Source organism: Ooceraea biroi, chromosome 2 (genome assembly GCF_003672135.1).
Source record: "Ooceraea biroi isolate clonal line C1 chromosome 2, Obir_v5.4, whole genome shotgun sequence".
In the NCBI taxonomy this organism is placed as follows: Eukaryota; Metazoa; Arthropoda; class Insecta; order Hymenoptera; family Formicidae; genus Ooceraea; species Ooceraea biroi.
The window spans coordinates 3,103,131-3,123,903 of record NC_039507.1 but is presented as its reverse complement, the minus strand read 5'-3'; the positions used below and the strand labels follow the sequence as shown (position 1 = coordinate 3,123,903).

General features: G+C 38.0%; 2 protein-coding genes across 6 annotated transcripts in view; one reads left to right on the top strand and one right to left on the bottom strand.

Moving 5' to 3' along the window:
* The window catches only part of LOC105281763 (dopamine receptor 1), a 79,333-nt gene extending 63,007 nt beyond the window's left edge, over positions 1-16,326 (top strand). For 3 of the 4 annotated variants that reach the window (XM_011343217.2, XM_011343218.3, XM_020032411.2), the window contains exons 2-7: positions 10,618-10,687; positions 12,058-12,367; positions 12,728-12,872; positions 13,318-13,421; positions 13,534-13,816; positions 14,101-16,326. In XM_011343217.2, coding sequence (XP_011341519.1) covers positions 10,618-10,687; positions 12,058-12,367; positions 12,728-12,872; positions 13,318-13,421; positions 13,534-13,816; positions 14,101-14,385 — 1,197 coding nt within the window. In that variant the 3' untranslated portion in view covers positions 14,386-16,326. Of the gene's footprint in view, positions 1-10,617; positions 10,688-12,057; positions 12,368-12,727; positions 12,873-13,317; positions 13,422-13,533; positions 13,817-14,100 lie in introns of those variants that run through there. The other variant, XM_011343219.2, reaches the window with a different exon arrangement.
* A 245-nt stretch (positions 16,327-16,571) lies between these two features.
* Positions 16,572-20,761, bottom strand: LOC105281762 (methionine--tRNA ligase, mitochondrial). Of its 2 annotated transcripts, XM_011343216.3 has the most exons (7): positions 20,054-20,752; positions 18,603-18,764; positions 18,218-18,492; positions 17,903-18,134; positions 17,583-17,818; positions 17,250-17,484; positions 16,572-17,160 (listed from the first exon to the last, which is right to left on the bottom strand). In XM_011343216.3, exons 1-7 carry the CDS (start codon positions 20,310-20,312, stop codon positions 16,595-16,597), a joined length of 1,965 nt encoding a protein of 654 aa, XP_011341518.1. In that variant the 5' UTR covers positions 20,313-20,752; the 3' UTR covers positions 16,572-16,594. The 2 variants fall into 2 exon arrangements, with proteins under 2 accessions (XP_011341518.1, XP_019887968.1); XM_020032409.2 differs by having other exon boundaries at positions 17,583-18,134; positions 20,054-20,761.
* Between the last annotated feature and the right edge of the window lie 12 nt (positions 20,762-20,773).

The following is a 20,773-nucleotide window of genomic DNA, read 5'->3' as shown; positions in this document are numbered from 1 at the left end:
CATAAATTACGTTTTAAATCCTTTTATACAACAACCAATCCTTTCTCCCTTCGCGCTGTCAGCGTGGGGGAGACGAAAGAGCGACGTAAACAAATACCGCGGCATCAAGACAAGAAGAAGCCCGGAGTGAAGGAAATGGACGGGGGTGCAAGGGAAAAGGAAATAATTTCGTTGCGCCGTTAAAACGAAGTTCTCGTTTTCTCTCGACGTTTCGCTCTGCTCGTGCAATTAACCACTTAAAAACCTCTTAAAAGCACCCTCCGTTCCCGTTTCGGAGATGAATGTCTCCTCCGCGCCCTTGTCGCCTTCAACCCTCTTTCGATCCGGTCAGCAGAATATTCGCTAGAAAGTAATTATGGCGGTTGGCAGCTCGTGCCGCAGATTACGGGACAGGCCGTGCCCCGACGACCAGGTCATGGCGCGATAAAGCTGGCCTTGTGCTGATTTTATCATCAGACTTAGCAATATGTCTAAGCTCGTCCTATCGGGCAGGCTCGACAAAGCGTCGAATACCGAGACGAGCCTCTTTGCGAGGCTCCCAGTCATGTAACGTTCGCGACGAAGAGCTCGCCCTTCCTCTGAAATCGTGGAGGCAATAATTGTCCGACGCGTTGCGAGCTCAATGATAAAGGATTAATTGACCGGTGTCCATTTTAACGAAGAGGTTTTATTACTAAATAAAGATCCCACAAAAATTTATATAAACGATTTTATATAAATCGCTTATTTGAGAAATCAATCCATTATGACAAGGCTGCTTTAAAAGGGAAGCAGGTGGCAGATATGAGTCGATTCTGCGTGAATAGATTCTTGTTAATGGCACCATATTAGGAAAATAGCATATTTGATTTTGTTATTGATGAGGTTTCAAGAAATTGATGGCCTGACGGTGATTTCGGCTAACAGTTTGTTAAACTCGGCGGTTTGGTGGTAATGCGCGACGATGAAATAAACTGCCGTGACGAACGTTGGCGGAACGAGAGACGATTTAACGTTTACCGCGCATTTCTCGCGCGATACGAGCGGGCGGATGCGAACCGACTGCAAGTTTCCAGGACGAATAGGGAAAGGGCCGTCGATCAATCCCGAGGGAAACGACACGAAAGACACATCGTAAATTTCGGACACCCGAGATAACACGTTCGTCGCAGTATTTTACGCATTTCTTCGGGTTTGAGCAATTTACGAGCAAACTTTGCTACTTATTTGCTACGAGCTTGTCTAACTTCGACCCCTGAATTAAGGGTGGCCACCGATGTTTCGATAATAAAAGATATCGATCTGCAAGTCTTTTATAGCATCCAAGAGGAACAGATGGGACTCCTTTTGAAATGGGTTGTAAAATTAATCCATAGCAAACTTTCTATAATACTTTGTGCTTTGCCCCTCATCGAATTATATTGTATTGCGCAATGCACGTGCAACTTCAGAAACATAATTATATTATATTATACAAAATATTCTTGATGCTTGGCTACTTTTCATGAAAACTTAATATAGCTTACAAAGTATCAATATTTTTTGATAATATTCGCTCTGTGATATTGATATTAACGACATAATAATTAAATAAGTAGAAAGGTAATTCATGAAGCTGTATTGTATACGGGCTATACAACTAGCTCAAATCTTTTTCTAGCTGAACTTGAGGGGCCTTTCAATTCAAGCCCTTTCGTGGCAACGAGGATGAAACGGTGTGGTAGCAAATAGGGCAAAACTTTCAATTCAACGCGCGAGATGAAAGAGCTTGAAAGCGTAAATTCAAATCTTTGTTTCACAATACAGCGTTTCTATTATTCCGAACGATTAATTGCCTGTAGAACATGGGAATCCAACTCTTGTTTTGCGTGCTTAATTTGGTTGCCGACGCGAAACTAATGACTCCGTGGCGAACCAAAGACGCTGATGATCGAAGAATATCTCAGTATTAAGATTATCTTGATGAAGAAATGTAATTATGCATTTCTGTAATTTGACGTTATTCAACGTATTTATGTGTTCATCATGTGCGGCAGCAGCAATCTCTCTCGCTCTCTCTCACTCTCTTTGCAATCGAATTACAGTGAAATGGCAGAGTTCCATCTTTAATGAAGGTTTATTCAACTACGTTGTCAAGAATTTGTTCGTATTTGCAAATTTGAAACAAATTTCAAGCGCTCTTGCATAAAATTATAGTTTAGGATATTGCAGTATCTTATATGAAAATGAATATTAAAATAAATATTAATATATAAGTAGCGTAATATGTAGACTTTGATAAACTATCTCTAATCTATTTTAGTTATTTGAAATTAATTTTGATGTAATATTTTAATATAATATTAAAAATAATATTAAAGAAATATTTTTCTCTTTTTTCTAAAGTATTAGAAAAAAGAGAATTGCACAATCTGTAAATGAATTTGATAACATACGTTAATAACATATCGCTATTACCGCCGGGAATGTCGTAAGATTTTTTGTAAAAAACTGATCTCCGAATGTAGCCTTTCTCCTCGTTTCGCTGAATTTTTTTAGATCTTTTGTTCGTCTAGAAAGGTCACGTAGCACGAAAAGGATACTCTCCTTCTTCTTTGTAGAAGTTTATATATCGTCGTCCGGGAGGGAATTGATCTTTTATTTTGAATTGTGCCAAGAGAAAAGCGTACGTTATACGCGTTCCTGAAGATAGAAAAAAAAGACATGGTCTCACGTAATATCACAGGAAGACAGTGACATCGAAATTGATATTTAAGAGTGTTCTATTTCTTTTTTAAGAGCACGTGTTTGTGTGTTGGGACTCCGTGCAATCGACCGTAGAAAAGGTATCTCACAACCAATCATTTCTATCGATCACAGAATGCTACACAAAGAGCTTTCATAGGAATTCCTTTTTAAGAATGGAGTAAAAATGTAAGAATAGATATTTTCGAATTTAATCTCGAAGTAATCCTTGTATGATACAACCAATACAAATTGCGAATGGAGAGCTGCTAGTTAATCTTCCATCCACTCCACGTCTGCACATCCGGATCGATAGAAACCAATGTTAAAAATGTTTCGTTAAGTTACAGTGGTTCGCAAAAGTGTGCGTGTATATACGTATACTAAGTATGTACGTTTAAATGATACATGTATAAATCGAGTAAAATTATATGCACATATATGAACACATACAATAACAATGATACTTCGTTTTATTCCTATTTTTACAGTATGTTGATACATATACGAATCTGTACATGTACGAATCTGTAAAGTTAAGTAAATTTTTTGATAATATTGGAATCAGAAGATTATTTCAAAGGCTGAGAGAAAATAGCGAACGTAGCAACTCTATTTACCTAATAAATCTATCACTCGATCAGAGAGGGAAAGACAAGTGATGTTAAACCGATAATTAACAAACCGATGTGTGCATTTAAACGTGCAATACCCATGCAGCATATTGCGTAGTATATATTTCATCATCTCATCGAAGACGCCAGCAATCGTCGATGAATAACACGATTACTATTACAGCTCGAATTAACGGAGCAATAATCATCAAGTAATAAGCCAGCAACTATCGCACGCACATCGACGGGCATAATACTCTCTCTCTCCCCCCCCCCCTCTCTCTCTCTCTCTCTCTCTCCCTCTCATCAACATTAATAGAATAGATACATTAATTGGTCACATGGCAATCACGTGTTACTCTGTTGTACTATTTCCTTTGATCCGTAGTTGGAACGATAAACCACAGTCAATGATGTTTATCGGCACACGTCTAATTACCTATTCTACCGCGTATCTCATTAGATTCTATTCGATTTGAAGCACGTTCTTAATGAAAGAAAGCAAAGAGAGAAGAGGGAGAATATTTTCGTTAAGCTTTATTCTTTTATAGAACCTACAAGTTACACCTAGTTTTATTATTTGAAAAACTTTTCTTTAGAAAATTCTTTTTTTTCCAAGATGAAATTTTTACCTTTCTGCAAAGAAAACACTTTAATTAAGTAATAAATACAGTTATAGAATACGATATTAAGTGTAAATTTTAAGAAAAGACAACTCATTGATGAGACAGAACAACTCAGTTGGGAAAAAAATGTTCAATTCGTTACTTTTGTAATAGCTAATTTTTATAACCGCGGAAATTTCATGAAAGCTGACGCTAATTGCTGGAAAACCGACCGCCAATATGAAACACGGTTGCGGTCTGCGAATATTCCGCTAATGAAAAAATGCAATTTCATCTCTGATATCACGGCTTTGTCAGTGGAACGTCATACATTGTTGAAATCGTCAATCGCAGCGCGATTGAACGTATCATACGTTTCGTGATACGACGATTGCAGGAACGGAGCGGTGTGCGAATGCGACGTACGTGCTGATTGAGCAGTCGTTTGTTATCAGGAGCATCGATATTCCACGGTCGACGCAATAAAATGTTTTCTCCTGCATATGCATGCGATGCGCTATATTCGGAAAATTGATGACGCATTGCAGGATTTTCGCAGGACGTCGCTTGCGATAAAATACCACCTTAAGGGCATCGAGAATTTCGTAGTCTTGTAAAATCGCACAATGCTCCAAGTGGTAGAAAGCAAACGAGGAATAAAAAATCAAATATCACATATGCACATTAATCAAACAGCGAGGAGAAAATGTACTTTTTTCTGGGAAAATCTCACAACTGATTGAATGTTCTATGTTTCAAATATCATCATTTGTCATCCGGAATTATTGACATCAGAAAATTGTAAAGGATGCGCGAGTAATTTACAATGTTAACGTATGCGCAATGTCAGTTTGCTTTAATACCTATATCAATGATGTCATCGATCTTAATATATTACTCGAGCATGTCGAGCAAATATTCGTAAAGGATTACGGACAGCGGAGAAGACATGCATTTCACGGCGTGAATTTAATGTGGGCGATGGGATATTCCATACTTTACTTTTACAATGCTTATCTGAGAGCAACGGAAAATTCCGGTTTTATTTCGTCTGTACGTTTTCTAGGAGTCAGGACAATTTCATGTGCATAGTTATGTGCGACGCATTCTTTTAAACAGTTATTTACTTCGTTATTGAAATTGAAATTTTATTTAATTGATTTTTTTTAAATGAATAGTTTTAGTGATGTCAAGTGTACTTCATGAAATCGCCAAAAATGCCGGTGGCACGTAGGTTAAGATGTAAAATAAGGATATAAGGAACGAATGTTAACGAACGTTTCCTGAATGTTGTGTAAATCCGACGTCGTGAAACACAGAATTAGGCACATTCATAAATTTTAACGCGACATAGGTAGATGAAAAGCTGTCTAACCATTCGAGCAGGCGCGTGTAAAATAACATATACCATAAGAAAGTTTGATTTAATGTTTGAAGAACTTGAATTGCTGAAAATTGAAGACAACAGTCGTGTTTCGCTATTCAACTCGATCGATTTATATGGAAAACACGAGAGAGTGAGAGAGAGAGAAAGATTATCCGCGCGAACTGCATAGAAATGCATAGAATGCAAAATAGTTATAATATAATAGTTAAAATGCGCAACTGATCGATAGTTTCAACAGCGACGAGAGCGACGTTTGAAGCCGCAAAAGCAATTTCGCACAAAACTAACGAGAACAGGCCAATTCAGTGGACATCGACTAAAATTTTGTTTGAAATACAATTTTGTGCAGAGATCGGTTTTAATTAAATAAAATTTGTTTTTTTAAACATATTTCCATAATATTTTCATGATATTAATGATATTTTCCCAACGAATATAAACAATAATTAAAGGTAAAGATGTTCCTCTTCGGCTTCAGTAAAGCAAATGTTTCCAGAAGCATTAAAGTTATTAAAAATAAAAAATATAGATGTAAAAGATGAAGATATAAATATGAGCAATTCTGAGGATTCTGAATGAAAAGAGTATGATATGATACATATATTATACATAATTATAAATGTAAAACATGTTGTAGATTGTTCATTAAAGATTATTTTTCTTTTTTAGTCTTACACACATCCAAAATTTTCATTTCTTAATATGATTTTGTTATAATTATTTAAATTGTTTTATTCTAGGAGAAGGACAATCCCTTTAACATAATTTGTGCAAGGCTAGCTTGTTCTTTACTTATAGTGCTAATTAGTGAAACCAAACAGGAACTTCTTTTCCTTCACTTATTTATATACTTGTTTATATTTATTTAATTAAAATCGATTTCTGAACAAAATTATATTTCGAATGAAATTTCGGTCGATGTTCACAGAATTGATGGTTTCGATCCATGACGGGGGATAATGATATACGGGAGAAAAGATCGCAAGAGATCGCAGCTGAAACCTACGTGAATTTTTTCTACACAAATAGTTCTTTAAAACCTCATATAAAAGATCTTGGACAAATACGGACTTTTTTTAAATCACTAATAAACGTATAGGAATTGAGTTATAATTTTGTTGTAACTCTTCGCAAAGGAAAATTCGTAAAGAATAATGAAATCTGGTTAAAGGAAATGATGAAAACATAAGAAAAGAACCATAGAATTGGGATTTATGCAATAGACAAAAATGCATAATCCTTTATATAGAATACAGCGAATAGAAGTGGACGAATTCTACTTCACAAATTTCATTTATCACAGGACTTTGGAAATTTGACATACCTACAGCATCTATATTACTCTTTAATCTATATTTCCTGCTTTTGGATTATGCGTTAGAAGTATTCTACAACACATTTTAATTAGTTAAATTGTAAAATTAAAATTGAAATAAGATTTATTAATGACCAAGCTGGCAATACAAATGTAAAGGGCACAACGTTTCGGCCGACGGTTTCGGTCCTTCTCAAGTGCAAACAAAATTAAAACTTTTATTTTTGTCTCGATGTCCACCTATTTCCACATTTCGATCCACTGTGAGGCGCTACGAAAATGTTTCATTTTCCAGTTCTTTTTTTTTCTCTTTTTCGCTCTTTTCGCCATTCATTAAAGCCCGATCGGGCAACACGCGGCCGTTACGAGCGTTTCCTCCTTCGCTATTGTTATCGCGGACACGGCGTCGTGGAACACTAATTTTTCTTGCTCCGACTTTATGGCGGACGCATCTATTATCTTTACGCGCGCGGCTCTCGTAATAAGTGCCGCAACGGATTTATTCGCCAACTGTGCTGTGCACAGTTCGAAACTGTGTAAGCCTCCTATGTCACAAGTTGCAGATACCTGAAACGTGAGCGGGCCAACAATACGAATTACGATTGGCACGATCGAATTAAATATGGTAATTAATGATTCCAAACTTTCTTTAGTACTACTAGTGAAATCTGAAACGCTCAAGAATTGGCGAAAGTCGATTTATATTCACTTTACAAATCAAATAAAATAAAACCTCATCTTTAATAAAAGAAAAACTAGGTTTTTCCTAATATTCATAGATAATTAACAGTTAATAATTGACAATATTTATAAATAATTAATAATTAACGGTACAAAATACATGTTTTATAAAAAAACTACTTAGCGATAGAAAAAGCTCTAGTACAATCCTTATTGAACATACAACTATTATAAAGCCGTGACAATCGCATTAATCTTGTTAGCAAACTTAATGTTATAATAAATCACAAAGCGCTTTCACCACGGCGAATATCTCCTCGAATTAATTAATAGAATCGTCCGTGATTTCGAAGAAAGCGCAAGTATACCAGTCCTGTGTTTCTTTGGACCAACTCATAGCGAATCGCCGCCGGCTGTCAAATACAGGTACACACAAATCCTCATTCCCAGGACGAATCGATCGTTGACCCAAACCGGTACTTTGAACGAAAGTTGCGGGAGAAAGGATATAAACGAAAATTGGGATATATGCCGTACTACTCTTTCGGACTTTCTGCACACAGCAAAATATAGAATAAAGAACTATTCGCATAGTAGAAAACGACGCGACCTACAGACGAGATATTAATCGGATGAAAGTTGTGAGCGCGATTTTTCTCCGCAAACACGATTATTTTCTCCGCATGTTTTTTATCTGTTAAGTTGAAGCAACGACTGTGAAGAATCTCGCATCATGAAATGCAAAATTGTAAAAAAATGGTAATTCGTAATAATGTGCTTATTAAAAAAGTTTACGTGATAACGAGGTAATGAACTGACATAATAACATGATAATGATTAGGGATACATCGAGAATCAGTTACTTTGATATTCGCTTTTTTATTATGCTTTTTTTTAAGCACCTGTTTGTAACGTTAATGCAATTCATCTTTATGAGTCCATACACACACACGCTATATATTACGTCGATGGTACATATGTAGAATGTAGATGGACAAAGCACTCGCTATATTAGAACAGTTAATGCGTGAGTGATGCTGTAAGGATATATCTTGCTAAGCTAGCTCTACTATATCAAGAGAACGTGATCTGCTTACAGATTTACGTATTATTATTTAAGAATGACGTTAAAATATCTCTATTTGTGCTCAAGATTTTCATGGAAATAATTTACGCTTCGGGGAGAGATGATGGATTATTTAAATTACAAAACGGACTACTTAATATTTTCAAAATATTTTTTTCAAAAAATATAATCGTGAATGCGGGATCATATGGCTCTATATATAATAAAATGCAGACGAAGATGAGTGCTCTTAAAATACCAGCTAATTCCTTATAATCCATTTTCTAAAGAAATAACTGTTCTGAAGCATGCTTTAGAGTGCTCGAGTGGATTTAGGTACTTTTTATGGAGTTTTCGCTCCTAAATTATGGTATTGTGATATTCAAAAGATTTTTATTACATTGTGAAAAATCTTTCGCAATTTTTTGAGTAATCAACGTCGGTTCAACCAAAATGTAAGTGAAAAGACTAATGTTCAAACAAAACCACTTTTATTTTAATTCTATCGCCTATATGCATATACGGCTCACTTTACACATTTCGAATTTGTAAAATTCTTTTCAAGAAATAATTTACCTTCAAATTCCATATGATTTGACAGAGAAAATCACTTACTTTTCGTGATCGATTGAACTTGTGCTAATTTGATATCGAATAATAGGAAATTTCGTCTGAAGTCAGAGTTAAGGCGAAGCGTGTCTGCGAAGATTCGCAGCAATTTGCGAATGCGATGCGAATCGGAACGATTTATCGGGAGCCAGATATGATCAAGTGAAGATTTTGACTGAAATATTTAAGGGTGCTGATTGATCTCGACTATTGATCCAACTTACATGCGGGCAGGATTGCAGAATTTTTACTGGATTCCGGAATTTCGTACAAAAGCGCTTCCTTGTCGCTCGTCACGGTCGTGCTTGCTTTAAATTCATAAGTACCGGCGCGTAATTCGCAACGGTGTAATTATTCCACGAGCAAAATTTCCAGCGGAATGTTCCTCAAGTTGTAATTTAAGAGAGATGTAGTTCGGTATAATATATATTATAATATAAACTGCACGAGTACATATAGAATATAAAGTAGCTAAGTTCTATGCTGCATCGCATATCTAATGAATCGATAAACGTCGCTCTACTTTCGAAAGTTTCGCCGAGGAGATTCCGACGCGACGTGTTACATAAATTATTATGATCGCGCGAAGGCTGATTGATTCGCGGGAACAAGTAGCTCGAAATATGACGAAGCACACGTGATAGCAATTAGTTTATTTTCGACTCATACATTATGCATTTAACCGCGAAATCTGCATAAATATCGATTACCGTGCGTGTACACACGCGCAAACATTGACGTATACGCGCACAGCCACGCACAGCCCAAATTGATAGTCAGCTCGTTGTCACCGCAAACGTATACGTTTGCGGTCGTACTCTACGTCGAATCCACCATCAGGGCGAACAGTTACGTAATACTTAAGCTTTATCAACGAAATACGAAGGTAGCAGGAACTTTAGCGCAGGGATAAATCCTGTGATAAAACGGCAACGGCCGTGCTTACAAGCGACACACGTTGGGCATACCCGCCTACCTGTTACCACCATAAAAAACTCTGCTAACTTTATTGCGAAGCCCGCATTTACGCGGGAAGAGTCGGCTGTACCCTGCGATGAGGAACTGCGTCATCGCGACACCCCCGTGAGCGCGCGACGAGGAATATTAAAAGCTGTAATGGAAGTTTTCCTTCTACGGAGAACGAAACGAGTTACATCGCTGCGTTTACAGTGCTGCGCTTCTTTTCACCGCGATCTTATTGTAAGCTCGCGCGAGGAAAATACGCGCGCTTGATTATTACGTCTCCGAGAATCTTGGAGATGTCTAAAAAACGCATCGGAGCAGTGTCTCGAAAATTATGGACCTTACATTGACGGTGTTCTTTAGAGGTCTTTAGAAAAAGAGCTTCGATCTGTGCTTGTTTTTAATAGTTTATTTTCATTTCTTTTTAATTTCGCTCATTATTTCGTGTCTCTCCCCAAAATTTACCCGCATGACATGCTCTCCTTGTAGTTGTTAGTAGCATATAACTATATATAGTTGCCGCACGATTGTCATGTTCGTCATGTAGTTGCTAATACGGAAATCAATAATGTAGCCACATCAGTTTCACCTAGACACCTGTGCCCTTTGCCTCGCATATAAATCGGACGCCGATAAGCCCCGCACTTACGCACATTTTCTTTGTCTTTTCACAGAATAATCTGACAGACGGGGAAGAAGATCTGCCTGAAGACGCTTTCTCGCTGCTGTCGGTGCTCCTAGTTGGTTCGCTAAACTTTCCATTTGATCGATCGCGAGTCGTCCCTCGAAGACAACCTCCCGCGAGAGTGCCTTCTCTTCTCTCTTTCTCTCTCTTCTCACGGAAACTCCGATCTGACTCCGTCCAATCATACCGCGGTAGTTTCCGTCCTCCGTTCTCTCTGTTTGTTCTCTTGATACCCTCCCGTTATTCTCACGTCCTACGCCATTTCCCCGCAGCTTCCCGAGCCCTTTCACCGCTTGATATAACAAACAGAATCGAATAAATTATGATTGGACGCGAGTCCCGAGGGCGAATGTCATAATTTCTGCCTCATCGATGCTCGATGCCACGAACTGTCGAATTCTATTCGATAGACTTCTAATCCCTTGTGTATTTTCTATACCGCGATATAGTGCGCTCAGTGATATTTCCACATGACGTTGTCAAAAATGTGAAATTTCGACTGTGTGAAATAGTTATTTTCAGTTGAGGTTTTATTGAAGGAAAAGATGTCGACCTTATTTTCCAGAACTGTAGTTTTAGAATAATACGGTTGAAATGACTGAGATATATTACAATTATTTAAATTTAGCGGTACTCTCTGATCTTTCATTTGACATTTAATAACTTTAAGGTAAAATATATAAGACGTTGAAGGGAAGAGAGGGATGAGATGAAATTCTGCGTGAGGAATAAGTTTATGCAGAAAAGTCCCCTGAGATTTTGGGAGATAGCAGAATTTTTCGTAATCGACGCTTTAAAAAAAATTACCGCAGAGTAGGGAAATATGGAGTGCTTACGTTATCGAGAAAATAAAGTTTTGCGAGGTAAATTATATATGCTAAATGCTCTGCTGAATCTAGCCGTTTAAAGAGGGATATGCGTGCGAAGCAAAATGGATTTACCGGCCCTTCGTTTATCTTATTCTTCAAAATCCCCAAAATTCACCTTATTTCTTCAGCTTTCGTGATTTGATTACGGAAACATTATAAACCACTAAATATTAAAGGCTGTGATAGAAAAATAATCGCTCTCGAACTTTTCCTTAGCAATCCACGTCAAATACGGCAATTTCAATGATAATCGGGATTTCCAAGATATCCGATATTAAAGAACATCAACGATCACGATCGATGACATAATTTTCCTCGAAAGCAATTTCTTGAAGATATATATCCACCACGATGCAACAACATCCGGATGTCTGGTATTATATACGCGTCATATCAAAGCGATTCGGTTTTCATCAATTCATTCTTATTCGATGCGATGAATATACTTGATCGACGAATCTCTCAGGCACGTGCTTCGAGGGGCGACGTGTTGCACGGTTGGATACAACGTGTCCTGGCGATTCTTTATTAGACGAGCCCTTTTGCCTCGGTATCCGCAGGATTCCTTCTCGTGATCCTGATATTTTTCTCCGTTGCTGGCAACGTCCTGGTCTGCGTGGCTATTTATACCGATCGCGGACTACGGAGGATCGGTAATCTCTTCCTGGCCTCCCTGGCCGTCGCCGACCTCTTCGTCGGTGGGCTGGTGATGACCTTTGCCGGAGTCAACGATCTCCTTGGCTATTGGATCTTCGGACTATGGTTCTGTGACATCTGGATCGCCTTCGATGTTATGTGCAGCACTGCCTCTATCCTGAATCTATGCGCCATTTCGCTCGACCGTTACATACACATCAAAGATCCCCTCAGGTGAGATCCTTGTAAGAGGATAACTGGGTAATCCGTGAATTTCTAAAGAGATTTACGACGACCTCTCTATGCGATCGAAAAATGGTTCTCTCGAATAAAATTCAATTTTGACGTTTATATTTTCACATTTTTGAAGAAATATATATATATATAGATTATTATTATTTTATTATATATATATATATATATATAAATTAAATAAGAGTTATATTTTTTTCTGTAAAATAGTAGCAGCGAAATTATAAAATCCAAAAAAGATTCAATCCCGAAAAATTACAAGTAATTTTTTAATAAGCCAAAAATCGTAGGAAATTACTGAATTAAATACGTAAAGAATTATCAAATATTGTTCTAATTTAGGTATGGCCGGTGGGTGACGAGAAGAGTTGCCATTGGTGGCATCGCCGTTGTGTGGCTTCTAGCAGGACTCATATCTTTCGTACCGATCAGTCTGGATCTTCATAGGAATGAAGATCAAGCCAAGATCTATAATGATGGAGTAGAGGTATATCACTCATGGAATTCAGTCACGTTGATTTACTCAGCATTTTAATACATTCGGCACGGTCTCTTTTAGACACGTGAAACGCAAATTGAACTGATTTCCTTTTTTCTTTGCATTTTTCCTCGAGCGAAAGGTCGTTTTTTATTATTGATTAATTCCTCCCGCTTAAAATACAATATTTATAAAATGTGCATATTTCATGCATTTCGGTATTCAAAGAACGTACGTGATATTAAAAATTCTATAGTTACAAGTATCGACCGGCTGTGTACGTGAAATTAAATTCGCTTCAAGCAATCTGTCGCGAAGACATGTATCGAATCGCTGCGTTGATCGTACGTCTGAATACCGGCGCGGTATTAAAAATAAATGACATTTCTCAAGTTTTTACCCCTGTGCAATTCTTCCGGAATACTTCAATTCAACTCGTCTTTTGCCCTTACAGGAGCACCCTACGTGTGCCCTAGACATTACACCCACTTACGCGGTGGTGTCTTCTTGCATATCTTTCTACGTACCCTGCATCGTGATGTTGGGTATTTATTGCAGGTAAGATCATGCGCATACGTGCCAAGCTAAATAGTTAAAAATCATTAGTTTTTATAACTGTGCAAAAAAAGGCAAGTTAAAAGCAAGTTTCTTCTTTTCGCCACACACGCAGGCTCTATTGCTACGCGCAGAAACACGTGAAAAGTATCCGGGCGGTGACGAAGCTGCCGGACACCTCTATGGCCAAGAGTTTTCGCTCGAAGAGCAGTCGCTCCAAGCCACCGAAGCCGCAGACGAAGACGAAGCCAACCAGCCCTTACCACGTCTCCGATCACAAAGCCGCGATCACCGTCGGCGTAATCATGGGCGTATTCCTGGTGTGCTGGGTGCCCTTCTTCTGCGTCAACATCGTCGCAGCCTACTGCAAGACCTGCATATCTCTCCGAGCGTTCCAGGTGCGCAATCGATTCTTCACCTGATCACCTGTGTGTTTCGTATCTAATCTAATGTATCAATCTAATGTATTATATAATTTACAATTTAATCAAGATTTAAGATCAATGATATTTCTTAATCTCTAAAATTTCCTAATAATCCCGTCTAATTTCGGGCATTGTTATTGTTACTAAGATTGTGCGAAAGGCTTTTAGAAATATGAGAAGTTTCTTGTTGCATGGGATTTCGTTTGCGTTAGAATTCTGACACGCACGACTGAAAATTGTTATCTCTTTTCGCACAGGTCCTCACGTGGCTCGGCTACAGTAACTCGGCCTTCAACCCGATAATCTACAGCATCTTCAACACTGAGTTCCGGGAGGCGTTTAAGAGGATCCTCACGAAAGGGGCGCGCGCGCGTGGCAACCAGCCGTCGACCAGCGAGTGCGGCGAATTTCGCTCCGTGGTGGTGCAGAAGCGCAATGGTTCCATGGTCGAGTGCAACATCAGTCCGAGATCGAGCGCGGACAGTTGTCAGGTCGGCGCGATGGCTCAACGACATCGCGACACCATCGTCAGCGCCATATAAATGTCAACGAGCGTCCGAATCCTCGATCACCGCAAACAACTTTTTTCCTGGGATCTCACTCACCGCTTGCCTTCGTCGCGGTCGTATCATCCTTATCACTGGCCATCTAGTCAAAGAATTTGCGATACTAAATCAACAAACGACGGTATTGTTCGGCAGAGAAATAGTACGTGGCGAACGTCAATTCAAATATCTATGTTACATTCGAGATTTCTTATTGTGCCGTTTCTTATCTCCTCTGCAATTAAGCGCATCGCATGACATATCAATTGTGAAACGGTTTTATTTCGACATTTTACGACTTTGCACCCTTGGTTTGTTATTTCAATTCGTTCGAACCCACAAAGAGGGAGATTAACATGAATCACGACTTGTGATACGTAACAAACGTGATCGACAACAAATTTCATCGCATCATATGTAAAATCTGCATATAATATTGCTTGTATCGGCGAAAGCAGGCAGAGTTTCTATCGTATGCTAAAGTGCATCTAGCTGGACTTTATCAGCATCCGCAGAAAATTATAAACAGAGAATTATAAAAGCCCCTTTGCTTCAAGAAAGACTTGCGACTGCAATTACGGCAATATTGTCTCGCTGTACAGCCGCTCATATAATATAAATGTAACTATGGACGCTGGTAATACCCAATCGTGTTACTATGAATCTCTCCTCCTCGAAATGCAATACGCGATAGTTAACGCAGTTACACGTAATGTCAATGTTCTAGTTAGCTATCTCATCGATACTCTCTTGGCCTGTAAATTCCCTTAGGCCAATGCAAAGTGACTCTTGGACTCTTGGTGGGATTCTAGAGGAGCAATATCTTAAATTGCGGGAGCAATAAACCGAGACATTTGCCGAATATCGCAGAAAATATTTTGTGTCTGCGCCACCACGGTCATCGTCGCAAATCTTACGGATCTCAAGTGAATAACTGACAAAAATTTGGAGTGTTGTCTAAAAGATCTATCAAAAGTGCGATTTTCTTTGCAACACATTCGCACGAACAGTGCACACTTCCTCCATTGCGAAGGAGTGAAAACTGGTGGTCGACCGCGACAATTCGCGAAAAAACGTCGCATCGATCGCCGTTAAGACAATCATCGGAATGTACTTTGAAGCATATCCAGAAAACATAATCCAAACCGAAATCGTAGTGTCTCTTTCCTTTTTATTGATTTATTTCTATACTTTTTAAACGGTATGACAAGGCAGGCAAAGAGTGGGATTTATCGATTAATAGAAGAATCCGAGTGTAGCGCTTAGAATACTAATCTCGTCAAGCAATCGTAACTCTCTAATGGAGCGATGTTGACAGCCGATCTACGATGTTAAAAAGCTGTTACTCGAGATACTGATGATACGTTTCTAAATAGTAACGTCTGTCAAAGTGTGTCATGAAACAGAAACGTAACTTAATAGCAATAGGTCAGCGCGCGACATGTCGCGCGTGAACTACAGAATTCATTTTCACCATCTTGTAAATAGCCATTTAATTATTTTTCTATTTGACGGGGCGCGAAGAGAGATGAACGAGAGATGAGAAGGAGGCGCAAGATCTCGCGATTTGGACGCGCTCATCGGGTACACGCGAAAAAAAAACGGTCGTCGGGCACCCGTCGAATCTAAACTCAATTCTGCATCACACATATCCGAGCGGAGGGAAGTAGTCGTGACGCCAGTTTGGCGCTCGCGAGGATCCGTCGAGCTTCCTTGGTACATCTATATCTACGATACGAGGCGTATCGCGATCCGGTGCGAGAGGAGACGAGAGAGAAGTGAGCATGAAACGTGTACGTTGTTGTAAACTGTAAAAACGGGATGATGGAACGACGTAGAACTCTCTAGCCGGCACGATCCGTGCGCAATGTTGATGTATACTACTGATATATTCGAGAATCACCGTTCTCTGTAAATATATTAGCTTAAGAACTTCGACAACAGTATATGCGACTTTTCATCCCTCTTACATCCTGCATCCCATCGAAGCGTGGAATTTACTTATCGGCTCAATACAAAATGCTAAATTAACAAATATTACTTCCGTATCATGAAATACAAAATGGATTTTTTTCGTAATTCGGAATATAATTAGATTGTTTAATTTTATCAATTTCGCCTGATTATTCTAAAAAGCTTTTACATATGGAAAACGACTCACAAACACTTTCCTGTGACCCATATAACAGATAGTATTTCAAGATATTTATTGACTTCTTATTTTCTTAAATAATATTACATTATTACGTTCGACACATCTTTTTCTTGCACTGTCGTCATTGAAGATTTCGGGCGCGGTATTCGCCCACGTGCGACTTTCTTTCGGAATATTTAAAAAGTCAAGTAAACCGCTGCTCAGTCGCGGTATAATTGGATACAATATTAAAGCAGCTATTCTACTGCTTTCCAAAGCGAGCGATATCACCGCTTTAAGCTCCTTCGTCGCTTCTGCATCGTCAACTTGTTTCCTCAGTTGCCAAGGTTCGTGATACGTTACCATTCTGTTTGCACAATGCAGCATGTTCATGACTATGTCCACAACGTGATGCAAATTATATTCCTCGTAGTTCTCGCGCGCTTTTCTGCCCGCGGATTCCGCGGCTTCTCTGATCTCATTAGCTACTTGAGACTGCAGCACGTTCCAGTATTTTGCCGGGTCGGGAAATTCCCTGGATGGATTGATCGTTTTACCCGTGCAGCGACTGACCAAATTGCCCAATGTATCCGCCAATTCGGAATTCAATATGTTGATAATTTTCGTTGAACTATAATCTAAAATATACAAAAACGCGTATAGAGAGAGAGAGAGAGAGAGAAATTTTGGAAAAATGGCACGAGATAAACAACTGCATTCATCGTACTTGCATCATTCTGCAGCACTGCCTCCCTTAGGATAAAATATCGTAATCCATCTTCCGTGTAATCATTTGCGGCTTCAAACGGCGATATTACGTTTCCCTTCGACTTCGACATTTTTTGGCGATCAACGATCCAATGAGCGTGACACAATAACGTCCTCGGAGGTTCGAGACCTGCTGCTATCAAGAACGCTGGCCAATAGACACCGTGGAATTTTAAGATATCTTTCCCAATTATCTGTCGATAGTTTCTTTTTAATGTACTGCGTGATTTAATTGACATTCGTAAAATTCTCAACGTTTATGCATATTCAATATGTCAATTATAATGCATACTTGAATAGTAGGTGGCCAAAATTCTTTGAAAGATTCATTCGGATATCCTAACGCTGTTAGATAGTTTACTAAAGCATCCATCCACACATATATCGATTGAGACTCATCATAGGGGGAAGGTATAGCCCACGGTACCTTACTTCTGACTCTAGAAATACTTAAATCCTGCAAACACGTGCCTTCCTCCACCCACTGAGACAACATTTTGTGATATAACGCTGGTCTAACTGTGTTTTCTACAAAGAATCCAAAATTCATGATGTACAACCGCTTTAAAGCAAGAGGATAAATTAAATTAAAACTCAACTCGTTGCTTATACCATCTTTCAGCCAATACTTGAGATCGTTTTGAAATGCACTAAGTCGAAACTTGTAATTTTTCTCCTCCATCCATTCCACCAGATTCCCCGAGTCCGCGGAGACTTTGAATACCTTGCCTGATGGATCTTTCTGTTCGACCAACTCGCTGTCGGACAAAAACGCTTCATCCGAAACGCAATACCATCCCGAATAATTTCCTAGATAGATATGACCTCTCTCTTCTAACAGTCTCTGAAAACGTACAATTTTCCAAGTGAGTGCAATAATTATATAACATACTCGGGATTACTTGGTGAAAAAGTTGTTCTAAGAACCCAAAAGTGATGCACCGCATCACAATGTTGCTTTTCTGTGGTTCTAATGAAACGCGAGTAATCCACTTCGAACCTATCGCACATTTCCTTGAATTGCTGCGAAATGTTTGTACAATACTCGTAGTTCGACAGACTCGCAGCTGCTGCGGCAGCTTTAACTTTGTTACCATGCTCATCAGTGCCAGTAGCCAAGAACGTTTTGTGGCCAAACATGCTATTGTATCGAGCAACAGCGTCAGCCAGAATTGCACTGTACAAGTGCCCGATATGAGGACCTAACATAAAATATGCGAACATATATAGTTTTCAATTAGAATTATAATTGACGAAATCCGGAGATAAAGAATTGGAAGAGAAAAAAACTTGATAATATATAATTGCATACCGGCATTTACATAAAAAATTGGCGTAGTAATATATTTATTTTCAGATAAATTCGTCACGTATTGCCTCTTTATCGTTTGGCTCCACGATGATCGAACATTTTTGAACAGAAACGAGAATTTCGTCGATTTTGAGGGCTGATACTTTGGAGTTACATGTTTAACTGAAATTTGAATTAACAATTATTAGTGTTTTTATATTATTAATATAAAAATAAACTTATCATGAAATTTCCAAATGTGAGAGAGGAACATGTTATATTATATGTGATATAAAATCATGTATTGCGTATAATACAAGATAAATATGCGATTTTATAATTTTCCAATATATAATCAAAATTTCTTCAATATATTTATTTATTATTTTTATTTATTATATTTATTATAATTTTAAAATATGTGAAAGTCAGAACTTTTATTACTATGACATATATTAATGTTAAATAATATTTAGAGTTTCAGTACTGAAAATATTTATTTCAATAATTTTGTACATATATATATATATATATATATATATATATATATGTATATATATGTATAATACATTCACTAACAAAGAGCAATTCAAGGATGTTACAACATTCTTTATTTCTTCTCATTCTATTCATTACATGTTGACTCTAAAGATATTGTTTCTAACTGAGCTATAAGATCCATGTGCTTAAATTCATTAGGTTTGTGGGTAAACGTTTCGAGCAGCTGCAATCTCTGCTCATCATCGTTACAATAGTACAGTTGTAACTCATTCGCCAGACATTGTGCCTCTTGCACTTGTAGCAATTTTGTATCAAATTCTCCACGCATGAGTATTACATTTTTATCGTTTCGCAGTTCAGTATAATGTATCATGGTTAAACACTCGGGTGCATTTTCTTTGTGGGTTTGATACCATAAAAGTGGTGTCATATGTATCTCCGAACCATAGAACTGACACATTATAAATTCGTAGCCGTGTTCTCTTGGTAATGGTAAAAGGAAAGTGGAGTACTGCTTGCCACGAGCAAACATCTTATCATACTGTTCAGGTGTCACAGTACCGCATATGCAATCCTTCTGCTTATGATATTCTTTCCATATTTCTATAATTTCCTCTTTTGATTTATCTCCTATCATGTCAACTTTCATTACGCTATCTAATCGAGCTTCCTTTGCTTGCATACTGGGCTCCAATACTGGCTTTGCCTGAGTTTGGCAAAATTTTGCAGCCCTCTCACGTTTCTCTTTAACAATAATGTTTAAACATGTTTTATCACGATAACAATTCTATTTTTAGAATTAACATCCCTATATATCACAGATAATTCGTAAAAATAATAACATTTATTCTAAAGCTGTTATATTCTTAATATCTAAACAATAATGTGTATACAAGTGTCATTGAAACAAGAAAATGTCAAATTATTAAACTCAGCTCGGGAAATTGCAACTCCACATTAAGGTTATGTACCTTTCTTCTCACGAGCCATCTTCTCCTGCTGGTCGACGCGTTGCAGAAACTCTTCCGGACTGGTTTGTTGCATCTTTGCAATTTTCTCGGCATACTTGTCGTAATAGGGATTCTTTTGTAACTCCTCCAGAACCTTTTCAAGTCTCGCCCGGCCTGTCATGATGTACCTCTCGTTACTCGTTCTCACGGTTATCCGGATATCCTTCAAATGTTTGCCAGTGCGTATACGTGCCACGTTTCGCAATAAAACACTTGCCATGGATTATATCTCAGTCGTGTTGTCAAATTAAAGTATTAATAATATTTCTGACAATGTGCGAGCTCAAGAAACAACGTGGATTGGCGTAGCTCAGCTGATTTCAACGCCACTGATGCTGAACTCAGCCGCCATCTTGAATCTGATAATACGAATGAAGTTAGCAGACAAACTAAGATGTCACTGCTAACACTTTGAATCAAGCGTGTTCTACAATGAGAATTTAAGGTATAAAACGTAAGCTTTTTAAGCTTTTAACCATAAGAAATTGACCAATCACAGTCGATTTGTGTTTTTACATCAACTGTGATTGGTAAAATTTTATGTCGTAAATTTTCATTGTCGAATTCGTTTTATAACAAGCTTCATATCTTTTAGATACTAATGTAGCTATTATAGTATCTGATTGGATAATTTAATAAAATTTAAATTCAATTAAAATAAATCTGTCAAATATATATAAA

Bases quoted from the DNA above. Each gene is read 5' to 3' on its own strand.
- LOC105281762 (XM_020032409.2), bottom strand. From the start codon at position 20,312: ATGGCAAGTGTTTTATTGCGAAACGTGGCACGTATACGCACTGGCAAA. The intron at 18,135-18,217 runs GTTCTTAGAACA...GTACGTTTTCAG, and splicing joins ATGCGGTGCATCACTTTTGG to AGACTGTTAGAAGAGAGAGG. The intron at 17,485-17,582 runs GTATGCATTATA...AACTATCGACAG, and splicing joins TTTGGCCACCTACTATTCAA to ATAATTGGGAAAGATATCTT.